Source organism: Hyperolius riggenbachi, chromosome 6 (assembly GCF_040937935.1).
Source record: "Hyperolius riggenbachi isolate aHypRig1 chromosome 6, aHypRig1.pri, whole genome shotgun sequence".
NCBI lineage: Eukaryota > Metazoa > Chordata > Amphibia > Anura > Hyperoliidae > Hyperolius > Hyperolius riggenbachi.
In genome coordinates this window covers 90,615,077-90,633,575 of record NC_090651.1, presented here as the reverse complement: position 1 = coordinate 90,633,575, position 18,499 = coordinate 90,615,077, and the positions used below count along the sequence as shown (strand labels likewise).

The 18,499-nt window shown below is 43.4% G+C and overlaps 1 protein-coding gene across 5 annotated transcripts in view; it reads left to right on the top strand.

The window, feature by feature from the left end:
- Positions 1-18,499, top strand: part of SEC16B (SEC16 homolog B, endoplasmic reticulum export factor) — a 391,505-nt gene that overhangs the window by 291,606 nt on the left and 81,400 nt on the right. For all 5 annotated transcript variants that reach the window (XM_068239647.1, XM_068239646.1, XM_068239648.1 and 2 more), the window contains exon 22: positions 5,939-6,061. In XM_068239647.1, the coding sequence (XP_068095748.1) occupies positions 5,939-6,061 (123 nt within the window). The remainder of the gene's footprint in view (positions 1-5,938; positions 6,062-18,499) is intronic.

Genomic DNA, 18,499 nt, shown 5'->3' with positions numbered 1-18,499 from the left:
ACAAACCTGCTCCACCATCCCTTCTGCTCCACTTACTTGCATATAAGCCGAGGGGGTAACTTTTCAGCACATTTTTATGCTGAAAAATTAGGCTTATACGCGAGTATATACAGTAGTTAAAAAATAAATCACCCTGCTGTTTACACATTCATGACAGCGTGAATGTGAGAGGAGTTTACCGACGGAGACTGTACTCAGGGCTGCGTTTATCTGCCTGGCTTAGATCATAACATTTATTAGGGATGGTCGGAAATGCCAATTTCTGATTCCGCGATAAATCCGCATTCCGCGATTGCCAATTACCGATTCCGCATTCCGATGCGGAATTTCCGCCGGAAATCACGGAAATTCCGCCCGACTTTAACATCGATTTTCTCAAAAACTATAAGGTCTTTTTGAAAACTTTTTTTTGCATCTTGTTCACAAGATTCTGATTTTTACTGTAATGTAAAATGCAGAATATAGGCAGATGCATATTTTCTGCATTTTACATTACAGTAAAAATCCACCGACTTTAGCGGTTAATAGCAAAGCCCCCGTAAGTCCTAGAAACACCAAATTTGCAGGGTTTATTAAACTGACTCTTGTAAACAAGATGCAAAAAAAGTTTTCAAAAAGACCTTATAGTTTTTGAGAAAATCGATATTAAAATCGGCAGAAATTTCTGCAATTTCCGGCAGAAATCCGCCTACCGCACTTGCATTGCCGATTTCCGCATTCCGATGCAGAAATGCAATTTCCGATCGGAATTTCGGAAATTGCATTTCCGTGGAATCCGAATGAGCATCCCTATTTCTTAATAGCTGAAATGCCGTTGGACAGCTAGCAGCCCTTAGTACATTCTCCCTTAACCCTGTCAGTAAGACCCTCTCACATTCACGCTGTCATGAATGTGTAAAGAGCAGTGTGATTTATTTTTAAACTTATTCTTAACCCTTCACTATCCCTTCACAGGTAGTCCCCGGTTAACGAACAAGATAGGGACTGTAGGCTCGTTCTTAACCTGAATCCGTCCTTAAGTCGGGACACTGTGCTAGCTCTGTCCCCTGTGCTTCCAGTGTCCCCCTCTGTGTCTCTCGTGCGCCCCCCCCCCCCCCGTGTCTCTAGTGCCCCCTAATGCAGAGTATGCGCAGCAGAAGGTGCAACAAGTCTCACCTGCTTCCAGGACGGCTCCAGGCCAATCAGCTGCGTCCTCTCACCCCTCAATGTTCCTCCTGGCGGCTTCACTAGCATTGCGTAATGACGCAATCAGAAGGAGACCCCGCCTTTCGCTGCGCATACTCTGCATTAGGAAAGTTGGTACAAGACGTAGTCCCCGGGCTGTGTGATGTCATCGCGGCGGGTTGGCGGGTGTTCGTATCGGCGGGTCATTCGTAAGTCGGGCGTTCGTAACCCGGGGACTACCTGTACTAGCATTCTGTTCAGTATATATCTTTTTTTTAGTTTTATTTTTTATAATGTTCGTGATAGTGGTCCTTTAATGTGTAATGTGCCTGTTAGCAAACTCTTTTGGTAGTTGGGCTGAGCCAGGGGTCGAGTCCTGCGTGAACGCGGGGGGACGGCGTCCACTCACTTTTTTTGGACAGTGGACACCGTCCCCCCTAGCACCCTGGAGGAGAGCAGCGCAGCAGAGAGGCGCATTGTGCGCAGCGTGGGGAAGGGCGGACGTTCCCCCCCCCCTCCCTCACCTTGGGGCTCTTCTCTGTGGTTCTCCCCTCCATAAAGAATGCGGCTGCAGTGGATGGCGGCGGTGGCTGGCAGCGGTGGCTGGCAGCGGCATCAGTGGGCAGGACTTACCTCCTCCAGCGTTCCGGGCTGACGCTGTGCGTGCCGCTGCTCTGGTCTTCACTAGACCAGAGTAGCTGCACGAACAGCTTCCACTTGCCGCAATGCTGGAGGAGGTAAGTCCCGCCCACTGATGCCGCTGCCAGCCACTGCCGTCGCATTCTTTATGGAGGGGAGAGCCACGGAGAGGAGCCCCAAGGTACAAGAGGGGGGAGGAAACATCCGCCTTTCCCCACGCTGCGCACAATGCTCCTCTCTGCTGCGCTGCTCCCCTCCAGCTGGGGAGACACCTATACACCTGGCTACATATACTGGGCACATATACACCTGGCTACATATACACCTGGCTACATATACTGGGCACATATACCCCTGGCTACATATACTGGGCACATATACCTCTGGCTATATATACTGGGCACATATACACCTGGCTACATATACTGGGGACACCTATACACCTGGCTACATATACTGGGCACATATACCCCTGGCTACATATACTGGGCACATATACACCTGGCTACATATACTGGGCACATATACCCCTGGCTACATATACTGGGCACATATACACCTGGCTACATATACTGGGCACATATACCCCTGGCTACATATACTGGGCACATATACCCCTGGCTACATATACTGGGCACATATACACCTGGCTACATATACTGGGCACATATACCCCTGGCTACATATACTGGGCACATATACCCCTGGCTACATATACTGGGCACATATACACCTGGCTACATATACTGTGCACATATACACCTGGCTACATATACTGGGGCCACTATACACCTGGCTACATATACTGGGCACATATACACCTGGCTACATATACTGGGCACATATACACCTGGCTACATATACTGGGGGCACCTATACACCTGGCTACATATACTGGGCACATATACCCCTGGCTACATATACTGGGCACATATACACATGGCTACATATACTGGGCACATATACACCTGGCTACATATACTGGGCACATATACACCTGGCTACATATACTGGGGACACCTATACACCTGGCTATACTGGGGGCACCTATACACCTGGCTATACTGGGGACACCTGAACACCTGGTTACATATACTGGGGACACCTGGCTATACTGGGGACACCTAGAAACCTGGCTACCTATTCTGGGGACATCTATACACTTGGCTACATATACTGGGCACATATACCCCTGGCTACATATACACCTGGCTACAATATTCTGGGAATATCTATACACCTGACCACCTATTCTAAGGACATCTATACACCTGGCTACCTATTTTGGTGACATCTCTACATCTGGCCACCTATTCTGGGGACAACTATACACATGGCTACTTATACTGGGGACACCTATAGACCAGGCTAGCTATACTGGGGGTACCTATTTTGGGAGAACTGCTGTCAGATCTGTATTTTTGGGGAACCACTGATGCCAGATTATGTGTATTTTGGGGAACCGCTGCCAGATTGTGCATGTTGGGGGACCACATCATCACCCAGATTACATGTATTTTGGGTGTTACGTGTATTTTGGATGATCCACTGCCAGGTTTCGTGTATTTTGGAAACTGCTTCCAGATTATGTGTATGTTGGGGGAACTGCTGCTGCTAGATTGTCTATTTTGTGGGAACCACTGCCATATTATCTGTATTTTGGAGGAACCTCTGCCAGATTATGTGTATTTTTGGTGAAATGCTGTCAGATTACATCTACTTTTTGGGGATACACTACGACAGAGCTCAAACTTCCCCTGGCAGACCTTTTATACCACTGCTAAGGCCATGTATGTTTGGCCCCACCCATGATCACGCCCACGCTATGCTTAACCATGCCCATTTAGTTTTTAGGGTGGGTCCACTCACTTCTTTTTCCAGGACTAGACCCCTGGGCTGAGCAACAGCTGTTCAGTAAGGCTCGGTTCACACACACAATAGCCTCAATTCACTACGCAGTTTAGACTAGTCTACTGATTGTTTTTAGTCTACTGATGGTTTGGTGTAAATCAGTTGTATCAAGAGGGAATTCACTAATAATTACCAAATGTTTTAGACTTGTTTTTAGACCTGGTCTAAAACATGCGGTAATTAAGTTGGTAAAGCAGGGGAAATGATAAAAAGGTGCAATTAACAAACGAGTAGCTATGACTGACATCCTTCTCCTCCTGATGAGATCTCCTCTATATACAATTAAACTCCTGCACAATCAATTCAAAAGGTTCCATCCTCACGTCTAAAATACCTCACAGAATCACTTTACTGACAGAAATCAGCTGGTCTAATCTCTGTCAGAAAAAGTGGGTGTGGTTACTCTTTGTTTGCCTTTGTGAATTGCATCTTTTGATCATTTCTCCTGCTTTACGGACCTGATTACTGAATATTTTAGACCAGGTCTAAAAACAGGTCTAAAACATTACACCAAAACATCAATAGACTAAAAACCATCAGTAGCCTAGTCTAAACCGCTTAGCGTATTGTGGCCAATGTCTACAGTTCCATTTCAGTCCCATCAGGTAACATCAGTTTGTATCAGTTTTCTGTCAGTTTTCTATCAGTTTCGTTTCTGTCCGTTAAAGGGAACTGAGCACATTCTCTTTCACTGGAATCTCTCCTGGCATAGAAGCTGCCATGTTCCCCCCTCCCCTTCTCACATTCCTTATTTACAGAAGTCAGAGATGCTATCTTGACACATGGACACACACAATGTCTTTGAAGAAACAGTCCTAATTACTCACCCCCTTTGTTGATGAAAAGGCATTGTTTACCTATTGGTAATTAGCTCAATAAAACGATTAGGTTCCTGAAAGCTCTGCGGATGGGGACGGTCGGGCAGGCCTGCTGAAACAGGCTAATAACACTACTTTGAATGTAAAATACAAGGTAAAATGAAAGTTTATTTTAATAATGAAACAGATTGTTGGCATGCATTTTTCATGTGCTATAGAAATGTCCTGAGTGATAAAAAAGGTGCTCGGTTCACTTTAAAACTGATAGAAAATGGACACAATATTGATGCAAACTGAATTTAACCACAGTGGAAATCTTGCTGGAGATCTGTGGCCAAGGTGGTTAAAGGAATACTATCAATACCCAAGTATTCTAAAATGACAATGTACAAATAATGGCGAAGTAGTTGTGTAAACATTTTCCTAATTTTCATGTTAAATATCAGAGGCAAAAGCTTTAATTCATTGTGTATAGGATTTAACTCTATTGGGACAAATCATTTGCAAAGGGGTGTCTGCTTCAATGCACAGCCAGTGTGCAAAAAGGTATGAAAAGCTGTTGAGTCACTGACAATTAATGTTTAAAACAAGTTACATTTCCTCTGCTCTATGCAGACAGCTCAGAAACACAGGCAGCTTCTGAAAGCTCTCTCTGACACAGTTACACACAGAGATAACAGTGAGGGAAACCCCCCCCCCCTCCCCTCATTGTTCACTCTCCCATCACAAAATGAGCAGATTGCCCTCAGTTCAGAGTGAAAGGAATTTGTTACAGTAAACTAAAAGAGATGAGCTAATGAAATGTATACATCATTATTTACCAGCACTTCAGGAACTCTCTCAAACTCACGTTAAAAAACACGTTAATCAATAGTATCCCTTTAAAGTCCAATATTCTTAAGGTGCGTACACACGCACTTCTATAAGGAACGGCGGGTCCGTCAGACCCTCCCGCTGGGCAGGCTTTCCAGCGACAGTAGAGCATGTGTACAGTTTGTCGGCAGACTGATAACACTGGTTCTGAACGATCCGCTCAGCGGATCGGGCTTGTCTTCACTCGTCAGGCTCTCTGCGCATCATTTTTTCTTCATGGGTTGTCTGACAGTTTTGCATTGCTGGCAATGCCTCTTTATAACTTTTCCTCAGGGAAGCTCACAATCTAATCCCTACCACAAACCCTAGTCTAATGTCCCTGCCATGGGGGGGGGATGTAATGTGGGAAGAACCTGAAGCACTTGGAGGAAACCCATGCAAACACAAGCAAAACAAATAAGAGCATCCCAGGCCTTGCAGGCTGCCCTTTTTGTGCAAGTATGGTGGTACTTCAACCTCTGGGACTATGACTGAAAATTAAGGAACTGCTGCAATAAGACCATATCAAGTGTGTGTTTACTTTTATACTGCAGGATGCACTTATGAACAGAAGGGTAAGTAGCGTGTCTGACACATCTACAGTCTCTGTAGAAGATGATGAAGGGGAGGAGAGATCTGGAGATGAAGCTTCAGCTCTGAAATCGGAAGAGAAGAAGGTGAGTTCTTTATGAACATATTTCTTCAATTCTCATTCTTTACTGGCTCTTTCAAGGTATATAGTATTTCATGCCTCCATATAAATGTATAAATTAAAGCTCCAAATGCCTCTTTTCACTCCCTTCAACTACCCCTTTTGCTTTGGGCTAAATTAACATTGATTTTGTTCTCCCTGGAGTTTGTCTTTGTTCCGTACGTAGCATAGCGCTTGTGATTAAATTTTAAATAGCCTTGCGCACGTTACAATACAAGCAAACATCAACAGCATGAGGGGAGATACGAGCTGGATAAATCTTTAAATTCATCTGTAATGTTTTATGTTAAATGGAATTGGTGCTTTTATTCTAAACAAGCTCATAGGGAATCATTAATCTCAGACTTTGAACTGAAAGAGGAGCATGAAGTAGCAGCAGCAGATGCATTTGCCTTCTAGTTATTGATGCTATTTTCTTTCATTGGTGTAGTGTTTTTGTTTTGGTTTTTTTTTCTTTTTTTAAACATGTTTATTGGCAAAATTGCAAGATCTCATCACATAATGCAATATACCGGTACACAATACAGCAATAAGATTAAAGTAAACCTGTAATGAAAAAAGTGCCCTGAGGGATACCTCTGGTCCTAATGAGACTCCTTCCTTCCTCTTCAGCCTTGGAGATCCAGTGTTGGCAGCTGACAAATATCCACCAACAGGCTTGTCGGCGGTGCATGCAGGCGCTGTAGTGGCTGAAACGCATTGCAATATTTTCAATCTGCGCTGAATAGATAGATGGATACAATGTCTGAAAAGTTGTTGCTGCCTCTGTGTCCTGTTGGGGAACTTTTCCCTCACTTCCTGTTTTAAGTGACCCTATAAGTGAGACAGGAAGTCAGCAGATTCTCAACCTGAACAACCGGCAAGAAAAATCTTATTTGTTATAACACCTCCCCACACGACCAAAAAGTGTTTTTATTTGAGTGTGTCCCCTTTACAGAAACCTTGCTTTCTTTTTTTTTATTGACTGGGGCATTACCCCATTAGCAGCCTCAAAGGCATCTCATTTGAGATAAGCGCACTGCAGTTGGCAGAACTCGTTGTGCTGTAAATTCTTTGAATGCTTTGATATCTCTGTGCTAGCAGAATATATAGAAACTAAAAGCAGAAGTCCTCTATTATTGTTTCACACTGCCCCCTAGTGACAAGTGGCCATAAATACACATTACAGCAGTACTAATTATTAGCAAGGAAATGTAACAAATAAAAAAAATGTGCTAAAATAAATTTAGCCTTGAGCACCTGCGAGCCTCTGAATAATTGGCTGCTAAAGGGTTAATGGAGGGGAAATCTCCCCAGTTAGGTCCCAGACAGCAGTTCGACCTGACTTATGTCCATACCATGCAGAATGGGTAGAGGTTTAGAGGAGCTCACCGCTGTGAAGATTGACATGCCTCGGTCCGTCTGGCAGCAATCCAGATTGACAATACAAGTAGATACAATGTAGACTGGCATGTCTCAGATATGCTCTTCCACCTGTAACATGAGTCACAGTAGGGTTACAATGTTTCGGAGCATCCAGCTCCTTTATCTAGTATCACTGCAACACTTTGTTACAATAAAAGTGAAAGAGCATGTCTGGAACGGTGCCAGTGTATTATGTATCTACATACCATGCAGAATGAAAATGATAATTAAAAAAAAGTCTGGTGTTTTAAAGTTATATTTTGGGGAAACAAAGAATCCCTACATTTTTTTAGTGCTGTCTCTCATTTCCTGTCTGTGGTCCACCTGATTTTATAATAAAACTCCATTAATGTCTTAAAGAAGATCTGTGGTGAATTTACAGCACATTAAAATAAACATATTACTGTTTCCCTCATTATTCCCCCTCTTCATTTCTCCTATTTTTGCCGCACCCCGCTGCCATTAAATAACTTAATAAAATATAATTTTTAAACTTTGCCAAGATGGCTGCAATGTAAAGTGCTTCCGGGTCAGTACACAGTCTCCCTGTACTACTGTGCACGAGAGATGAGCTGAGCTGAAGTCTCAAGAGGCAGATATCCCTCCCCCTGCTGTCTGGAGCTTGCAGAAAGGTCAAGTATGACTCATCAGATGATGTGGGGGAGGGGGAGGCATATAGTAGGAAGTAACAGCTTCTAGACTGTCTGCCTCTTCCTGTAGCACAATATTCCTCTAACTAGATAAATAATTAGAAAGGAGCAGGAGAGAGACAGCACAGCTGTTTCTACATGAGACAGGGAAAAAAGATTAGTACTTATGAAAGGAACATATCTCTTCATTTAAATTGCATTTTGAAAAAGGGCTACAGAACGGTCAGAACCCCTTTAAAGGACAACTGAAGCAAGAGGGATATGGAGGCTGCCACATTTATTTCCTTATAGGCAATACCAGTTGCCTGGCTATCCTGCTTATCCTCTGCCTCTAATACATTTAGCCATAGACCCTGAACAAGCATGTAGATCAGATGTTTCTGACATTATTGTCAGATCTGACAAGATTAGATGCATGCTTGTTTCTGGTGTTATTCAGACACTACTGCAGCCAAATAGATCAGCAGGGCTGCAAGGCAACTGGTATTGTTTAAGAGGAATAAATATGGCAGCCTCCATACTCTTCTCACTACAATTGTCCTTAAAGGAAACATCCAAGAAAAAAAAAGATCCACTTACCTGGGGCTTCCTCCAGCCCGTGGCAGCCGTCTTGTGCCCTGTGTATTCTCCGCTGCAGAACCCGACCTCGCCAGGTCGGATTCCGGCTCGGCGTCTTCTGCGCTCCACCGCGCGGGTCACGTGGTCCGGCCGACGTCATCATGGACGGTACTACTGTGCAGTACCAGTACTACTGTGCAGTACCGCCCCGATGACGTCGCCCGGACCACGTGACCCGCGCCCTGGAGAGCAGAAGACGCCGACCCGGAACCCGACCTGGCGAGGTCGGGTTCTGCAGCGGAGAATACACAGGGCACAGGACGGCTGCCACGGGCTGGAGGAAGCCCTAGGTAAGTGGATCCCGTTTTTTTTTTTTTTCCTTGGACCTTTACTTTAAAGGACAAGAAATGAGGACGAATCTGCTTAATAGGGATGCTTAATGGGGACACAGACAAAAGTCATCCAGATCCCTCCCCCATACACATCCATAGAGAAAATGTAATTGTAAATATTTTCTTTAAAGTTTGTCCTGTCCTCAGATAGTCGTCAAGGAGCTTGGTCACTGCTCAGCAGCACATGCCTAAACACGGTTTTGCGTATGCGTTCTTGACATAGGGCATGCACATCATGGTGCATTGTAACATGGACATCTGCGGCACAGTAGAACCCGATAGGAAAATGCGTGGGTTGTATGATAAATTGTGCCCATCCATCTTATATCACAACGTGCAGGATCACACAGCTGTACTGAGAGCAGTAACATGAAAGTCAATAGTTACCATGCTTATCACACATTATCTGCGGTACATCATCATTGACAATGCAGCACATAGGGAGAAAGAGCCCTAAAGGTGGCAACTAACGGTCAAATGTCTAGCGAAATATCGTTTGAGAGATCAGAAATTTTGTTCGAATTGGTTGTAAATAATCTCAGTTGATGGGCACAATCGATTACAAATGATTATAAAAATAGCCATCCGATTAGATTTTTGTCAAACCAAAATTTGGATTTTCTTGTTGGTTGTGATAGATAGGAAGCAAAGATTTGTTTGTTGGTTATATAGTGAATGATTTTTCGTCCGATCAGAATTTCTGATCGCTTGAACGATTTTTCACTAGAAATTGGACCGTTATTGGCAACCTTAAAGGAGTTCTTTCGCGAAAAAAGTAGGCAGTTAAAAAATGTGACAGATGACAGGTTTTGGGCCAGTCCATCTTTTTAAGGGGGATTCTCAGGGCTTTCTTTGTTTTCAACAGCATTTCCTGAACCACAGTTGCAAAATCTAACTGACATAATAGTGTGCAAGTGATTAGGGAGGCCGGCTGGTATCTTGCTATTTTGGCAGTTAAACTGCTGTTCAGGAAATGCTGTTGAAAACAAAGAAAGCCCTGAGAATCCACCTTAAAAAGATGGACTGGCCCAAAACCTGTCACCTGTCACATTTTTTAACTGCCTACTTTTTTTGCGAAAGAACCCCTTTAAGCAAAACAAGTTCCAACAACCACTTGTCAAGTCTAGGCCAGCAGAGCAGTTATTTTCTCTATGACACAGGTGTTGAACTCCAGTCTTCAAGGGCCATATCCATACCAGTGTATAGGATGGTCTGAGAAACGTTTCTGATTCAGTCCCATCAATTAATTTGAGCTGTTCTATGGAGATGGGAGGGTGGGGGGCAGATAGAAACAGTATACCCACCACTGTGAGACAACAAATGGAAACCAGTGCTAAAATGAATAACGGTATTGAAAGCTTCAACTATCTCAATTCCAGTTTATCAAGAATATCCTTTGGTCATAACATGGATGAGTACTTTGACATAGAAATGTGTGCTATGCTAAACAATAATCCTTGCATCACAGGTATGCATTTAGATCAATATAAATGAGGAAATGGTCGGTGTACTTCAGTTGATTCACCAAATGTTTCAGGATTAGCACTATTCCTCTTCCCATCATGGTGTTAAGCCTAGTGCTAAATGTTTAACCCAGCCTAGCGTTATGGACGAGCTCAGCTCGTTCAGTACCGCCAGGCTGGATATCTCAGCCCCTGGTGGGTCGTTTTTTTCCAATTTTTTTTAAAAACACACAGCTAGCACTTTGCTGGCTGCGTGTTTAATTCGATTGTCTCCGATCCGCCGCTACGCACAACGAAAGAGGCGCCCTCGCCAGACCCTTAGCACAGCCTGGCCAATCACCGCCAGGCTGCGATATGGGGTAGATCGGGACTCCTAAGATGACGTCATTCCGATCGTCGCCATGGTGACGAGGGAAGCCCTAACAGGAAATCCCGTTCAGAGCGGGATTTCCTGTTAGGTATGATCGCCGGCGGCGATCGGAGGGGTGGGAGGGATAGCGCAGGGATGGGGGAATCATGTAGCTAGCGCTAGGCTAGCTACATGAAAAAAAAAATTAGGTGAAAAAAACCCACCTGCGGCCGAGCGCCGCAAAAAAACAAAACGCCAGGGTGGAGGAACTGTAGTGAAAATTACTTAGTAAATAACATTGCTTATTGTTTAAAATATTCATTTATGGATTATTTAGTCAGTGTGTGCCCCATATAAAATCTTTCCTCTCTCTGATTTACATTCTAAAATGTATCACTGCTGGTGACCTCTTTAGGTCTGCCAGGTGATCTGTACTGAATGTTCACCTACTGAGAGTTCTATGTACAGAGGCAAATACTGCTTGTGAAAAAGCCATTATTTTCCACATCTTATTTAAGTTAGCCAATAAATGGTATCATCCTGATTCAAAACTTCTTGCTTTTACTTATGGCTAACCCAGTACAATACTCTACTGCATGTCATGATGTTAACTACTGGCAAACATGAAAAAAGAAAAAAAAAAGTCAGCACCAACTGCCATTATCTAGAACTACACTCACTAATAATGCGATAGTCTAAAAGGGTAGATATACATATGCACAGAAGGAGATACTGGTTGCTTGGCAGTGGAGAACAGCTGCTATTTCCCACAATGCAACAAGGTTCACAGACAAAAAGCTGTTAGGACCATGGTCCTGACATCACACTGTGGGAGGGGTTTCACCACAATATCAGCCACACAGACCCTCCTGATGATCTATTCAAAAATAGTTAAATATTTCTCATGGGAAAGGGGGGTATCAGCTACTGATTGGGATGAAGTTCAATATTGGGTTTAAAGTGAACCAGAGATGAAGCACCCTCATGTATTTTGCCATATAGATCAGTGCGAGATATTAGAGAAAACACCTACCCTGCTCTCTGTTTTATTCTTCACTGTTCAGCTTGCTTCTTAACAGCCCTGATAAAATCCCTGACTGAGCATTGAGTCAGGCTTTGCTCAGGAATCATTATAGCTGAGTCTGTCTTCTCTGATGTCTTTTAAAGCCCAAGCCTGTCCCCTTGTGGCTCTGCTCAGGAATCATTATAACTTAGTCTGTCTTCTCTGAAGTATTTTCAAGCCCAAGCCTGCCCCCTTGTGGTTCTGCTCAGGAATCATTATAGCTGAGTCTTTATAGCAAAGCCAGACTGAATGCTCGGTCCGACTGGGGATTTTATCAGGGCTGATAAGAAGAAAGCTGAACAGTAAATAATGAAACAGAGAGCAGGGTAGGTGTTTTCTCTAATGTTCCCACTGATATATTTGGTAAAATACATGAGAGTGCTTCGTCTCTGGTTCCCTTTAAGTTCCTCTTTAACTTTCTAGTATGACAACCCTTGCTGGGTATTGCGGCTTTGTCATTGGATTGTTTAAACATGTGGGTGTGGCTTAGTGCTGCAGGGGACAAGACTTAGCTTCAGTTGGGAAAGCTGAGACCTGCTTATATAGGATGCCCCGATAGTGCACAGATTGAAATATAACAGCCTCGCTGTAATGTAGATTCCCCAGTATGCTCAGCTGTCTAAAATGATGAACTTCTAGTAAAGGAAATCTGGGGCACTAACTGAACTTTTTCTGTCCTAAATGATCCAATGTGACTATATTTTTTCCCTTATAAACTTTGACTGAAATTTTTGTTAACCTGACAATCGGTGAGAACTTTTCGTTATTCACATCAAGGGACGCCAGTTTAATTTCTGACATTAACAGCATTTTTAATGTTTTATATGGCACGCTTAATACTATCTTAATAAAGGTTAAGTTCCATCTTTATTAATCCGTTTTGAACTGGCATTTGGAGAGGTTTCTTGGGATTACAGGCAATGTCAAATGAGCGCTTTACAGCAGTGAATGGATTCTATATGAAAGAGAAAGTTTAACTTGAGTAAAGGAGCCTTAGTCTACCATAGAATTTAAATTCTTTGGAAGCACATAATAAGTTCAATGGTAGCACGCTTATCCAGGTGTAATTGGCCTGTGTCCCTGATAAACTAGCCTTACTCATTACACCTGAACAATTCCTGCCTATTTGAAGGGCTGTTGTCTGTACTGCCTGCTGACTGAAAGGCCAATAAGCTAAACTTCCATCCAGCAGAGGGTACCATGAGTACAGAGATGTCTTGGGGTTTAATAAAGAGGCACTGTACAGACATATAGTAGAATACAGTCCACTATTCAGGATAGCCACTCTTGCAATACGTTTCCTGGTTTCAGCATCCAAAACATTTCCTATATTGCTGTATTAACAGTGCATTTGGAAAGTAGTCACAGCGCATCACTTTTTTCACATTTCGTTATGTGACAGCCTTATTCCAAAATGGATTAAATACATTTTTTTCCTCAGAATTCCACACACAACACCCCATAATGACAATGTGAAAAAAAAAAAGTTTACTTGAGGTTTTGGCAAATTTATTACAAATAAAAAAACAGAGAAATCACATGTACATAAGTATTTACAGCCTTTGCTCAAAACTTGGTTGATGCACCAATTACAGCCTCAATCTTTTTGAATATAATGCCACACGCTTGACTCACCTATCCTTGGACACTTTCCCCCATTCCGCTTTGCAGCGCCTCTCAGACTCCATCAAGTTAGATGGGATGCATCGGTGCACAGCCAATCTTTGTCTCATCAGACCAGAGAATTTTGTTTCTCATAGTTTGAGAGTCTTTCATGTGCCTTTTGGCAAACTCTAGGCAGACTGCCATGTGCCTTTTACTAAGGAGTGGCTTCCGTCTTTCCACTCTACCATACAGGCCTGATTGGTGGATAGCTGCAGAGATGGTTGTCCTTTTGGAAGGTTCTCCTCTCTCCACAGGGGACCTCTGGATCTCTAACAGAGTGACCATTGGATTCTTGGTCACCTCCCCGACTAAGGCCTTTCTCCCCTGATCACTCAGTTTAGATGGCCAGCCAGCTCCAGAAAGGGTCCTGGTGGTTTTGAACTATTTCCCCTTATGGAAAATGGAGGCCCCAGTGCTCATCGAGACCTTCAAAGCAGCAGAAATTATTCTGTAACCTTCCCCAGATTTGTGCCTCTAGACAATCCTGTCTCGGAGGTCTACTGACAATTGCAATGCTTGGTTTGTGCTCTGACATGAACTGTCAACTGTGGGACCTTATATAGACAGGCATATACCTTTCCAAATCATGACCAATCAACTGAATTTACCACAGGTGGACTCCAATTAGGCTGAAGAAACATCTCAAGGGGAAACAGGTAGGGATGGTCGGAAATGCCAATTTCCGATTCCGCGGTAAATCCGCTTTCCGCTACCAATTTCCGCATTCCGATGTGGAATTTCCACCGGAAATCACAGAAATTCCGCCCAAATTTAACATCGATTTTCCCAAAAACTATAAGGTCTTTTTGAAAACTTTTTTTTTGCATCTTGTTCACAAGATATTGTTTAAAAATCCCTGAAAATTTGGTGTTTCTAGGACTTACGGGGGCTTTGCTATTAACCGCTAAAATCGGCGGATTTTTACTGTAATGTAAAATGCAGAAAATAGGCAGATGCAGATTTTCTGCACTTTACATTACAGTAAAAATCCGCCGATTTTAGCGGTTAATAGCAAAGCCCCCGTAAGTCTTAGAAACACCAAATATTCAGGGTTTATTAAACAGAATCTTGTTAACAAGATGCAAAAAAAGTTTTCAAAAAGATCTTATAGTTTTTGAGAAACTCGATGTTAAAGTCGGCGGAAATTTCTGTGATTTCCGGCGGAAATCCGCTTACCGCACTTGCATTACCGATTTCCACATTCCGATGCGGAAATGCGATTTCCGATCGGAATTTCGGAAATTGCACTTCCGCGGAATCCGAATGAGCATCCCTAGAAACAGGATGCAACTGAGCTCAATTTTGAGCTTCATGGTAAAGGCTATGAATATGTATGTATATGTGCTTTCTCAATTTTATTTGTATCGCATTTTCCAAAACCAGCAAACATTTTCACATTGTCATTATAGGGTGTTGTGTGCATAATTCTGAGGAAAAATGAATTTAATCCACTTTGGAATATATGTGGAAAAGTAAATACTTTTACATTTACAGTACTTAAGTTTTTGCTTCTTTTACACATTTACAGGTTACAAGAGTGCATGCGCGCAATCCTGAGGTTGCACAGGGACATGTACCGCCTGTGGGCATGTGCACCAGTAATTGTAGAAAACTGAAAATCTCCTTGATGGTCCAAAACAAAAACCATACTGTTTACTGAATCAGTAGATTGAAAATGCAAGCTTTCAGAGCATATTTGCTTCCTAATGAAGGTACCAAACATGTTCCAAAACTTTCAGTTTTAAATCTATCAGCCAGTAAATTACACTACCACATCTTAATTACAAAGTATCTATTTTCTTTGCCTAACAAGGAACAATACCGTGTTGCTACAGAATGCCAAATATATAATTCCCAGTGATATTTAAAGTGTCAGTGTACTTTTACTGAATTGTGCTTAAAATAACATGATATTGGCTCTGATCGATAATGCATTGTACTATATGGTTGATTTGGTTCTGTGCTGTAATACTAGCTTATCTCCTGCCACTGTTTGCACTCTCAGAATGTATTGTTGGCACATTTTATCAGCACTTAATATGGCTAATTATGACGGTAGAAGGCCAGTTTAACCCTGTAGAAATAGTAGGGAAAGTTTAAGACACATTATTCAAGATCAGCACATGCTTGACCTTGTTTACTAGTATTATAACAGCTAATACTGTGCATACTGGTATTGCCATGCCTGTTTGTTTAATAGGGACTAACATAAATAATACAGAGATATTTCATTATTAATCATGTGACTTAGGCTGCCATGCGGGTTTTTCCAATGTGCATTCAGAAAGGGAGAGAGCTAGGCCATCCAATGTTATCCCTCTCCCTCCACAGATCATTCCCACACCCTTATCATGCCCAGGGCCGGGCCGAGGCATAGGCTGGAGAGGCTCCAGCCTCAGGGCGCAGTGTAGGAGGGGGCGCAGAATTCATTCAGCTGTCATTCCTAATTGTGTTTGAAGCAGAAAGAAATAAGAAAAGGGGATACATAGCAGTGGCTGCAAGCCAGATAACTAGATATTAAGGTGTTGGGGAGGTTGTGGGCCCTGTGGCGCCTCTTAGTCTAATAGCAGTCAGTGTGTGATGGCTGGAGTGGCAGGGATGGAGGGGCGCACTTTGGTGTCTCAGCCTTGGGTGCTGGAGGACCATGTCCCGGCTCTGATCATGCCTCTTACAAGGGAGGGTTGAGGGACAGCTTCATCACACTAATTACACATTCTTATTGTAAGGGTTTGGGAGCTGCAGCTTCTCCTTCTAGAAGACAGTGCTTTTTGAAAACAATGTGATGGAAGGACTGTGTGAAGCAGCTGTGGTCAAGCGATTGCCACTGTTTTCCTAAAATACCTACCATATTTAGATGCTTTCTTAAATGGTTTTACTGACTGAGCAAGGCTAGTGAGAAGAAATGGGAGAATTATTTGTACATTTTAAAGAGAAATCATGACCAAGAATTGAACTTCATCCCAATCAGTAAGGGCTAGTTCACACTTGATTTAAAAACGTATCCGTAGCTACGTTTTTTGTCCCGGACGAAAAACGTAGCCACGGATACCAATGTTAAAAATAGGAACAGTACACACTCAAGTTAAAAACGTATCCGCGTGCGATCCGCGGAATACGTTTTTAAACCCGGAACGCTGAGTCCGGACTTGCAGCATTTTTCACGGACCCGTATACACGTACGGGTAGTGAAAATCAATGGGGAAACGGGCCTCCCTCTTCACTGACATTTTGGGACACTGGAAACGGATCAGTTTCCAGTGTCCCATGGTGAAGGAGGGGGCCACCATGCTGGAGGGGGTAGCAGCCAGGACAGGGGGCTGCGGGCAAAGCGGCGGCTAGGGGGGTCACATCCCCCCCCTTGCTCACCTGGGTGCCCCCCGTCCCCGCTCCCCCTCCAGCTCGCATATAATGTAATAATTTGTACCTAATTAAGTTCGGCGAGACGGGCACTTCCGCCCACACCGCTCGCCGTCACTTCCTGCGATGCCGCCCACTGAAATACAGAGGGCGACATTGCAGGAAGTGACGGCGAGCGGTGTGGGCGGAAGTGCCCGGCTCGCCGAACTTCATTAGGTACAAATTATTACATTATATGCGAGCTGGAGGGGGAGCGGGGACGGGGGGCACCCAGGTGAGCAAGGGGGGGGGATGTGACCCCCCTGGCCGCCGCTTTGCCCGCAGCCCCCCGTCCTGGCTGCTACCCCCTCTAGCAAAAAAAAAAAAAAAAACACGCAAGCGGATCCAAAACGTGTGCTGCAAAAAAGGCAGCACGGATCCGCTTGCGTTCCGGGTTTTGAAAATCGGAGCCCGGACCACGGATGCGTCCCGCACCCGGAGCTAGTGTGGCCCAGGCCTAACTGATACCCCCTTTTACATGAGAAATCTTTTCCTTTTCACAAACGGATCATCAGGGGGCTCTGTACTCCTGGCAGTTTCCTGTCTGTGAACTTTGTTGCATTGTGGGAAATAGCTCTTTACAGCTGTTTCCAACTGCCAAAAAAGCAAGCAGCAGCTACATCACCTGCCAGCAGTAAAAATGTCACCATGTGATAAATGTCAGAATGTAAATCAGGGATTTAAAAGATTTTACAATGGGAAAACACTGACTAAATCAATTATACATAATTATTGTAAAAATGAAGCACTTTTTTTTTATTACATTATTTTCACTGGAGTTCCTCTTTAAAGTGAACCTCCAGACTAAAAATCTACTCAGCAAAACTGAAAAGGCTTGGTGTTTCTTTAACAGTTTCACAGCATCAGAACTTTGTTTTTCTTATAGAAGTCTCATTTTTAGTTAAGCTCCACCCCATCAAAGAAAACTACCTGGGCTTTTTTCCCCTGATGCTGTGCAAAGCATGATGGGATTTCTGATGTTGTTGTTCTTGTTGCCTAGCAACTGGGAGGATTTATTAGGACACAGGACAGTTGGAACTGTGTCTCATGCTCCCTGTCACATTCTTTCAACCAAAAAGATGGCTGCCCTCATGAAATCACAAACCTTTGCCTGTTCTTTTAAAATAGGGAGGGTAAGAGATTATATTACCTATCTATTTTAATTAACATAACTAATGTAACTTAATGACAGTATGTTTGTTTAGGCTGAAGTTCCTCTTTAAGTATGAGTACACTAACACTTAGAAAACTGCCATATATGGTGCCTGTAACAGTCTAGTCATTTCTGTATAATTTGAAAGGACCTTTAACCTCCCTGGCGGTTTATTTATTTTGCCAGGGAGGCTGCAATGTGGTTTTTTTTAAATTAAAAAAAAAATATTTCATGCAGCCAACTGAAAGTTGGCTGCATGAAAGCCCACTAGAGGGCGCTCCGGAAGCGTACTTTCGATCGCCTCCGGCAA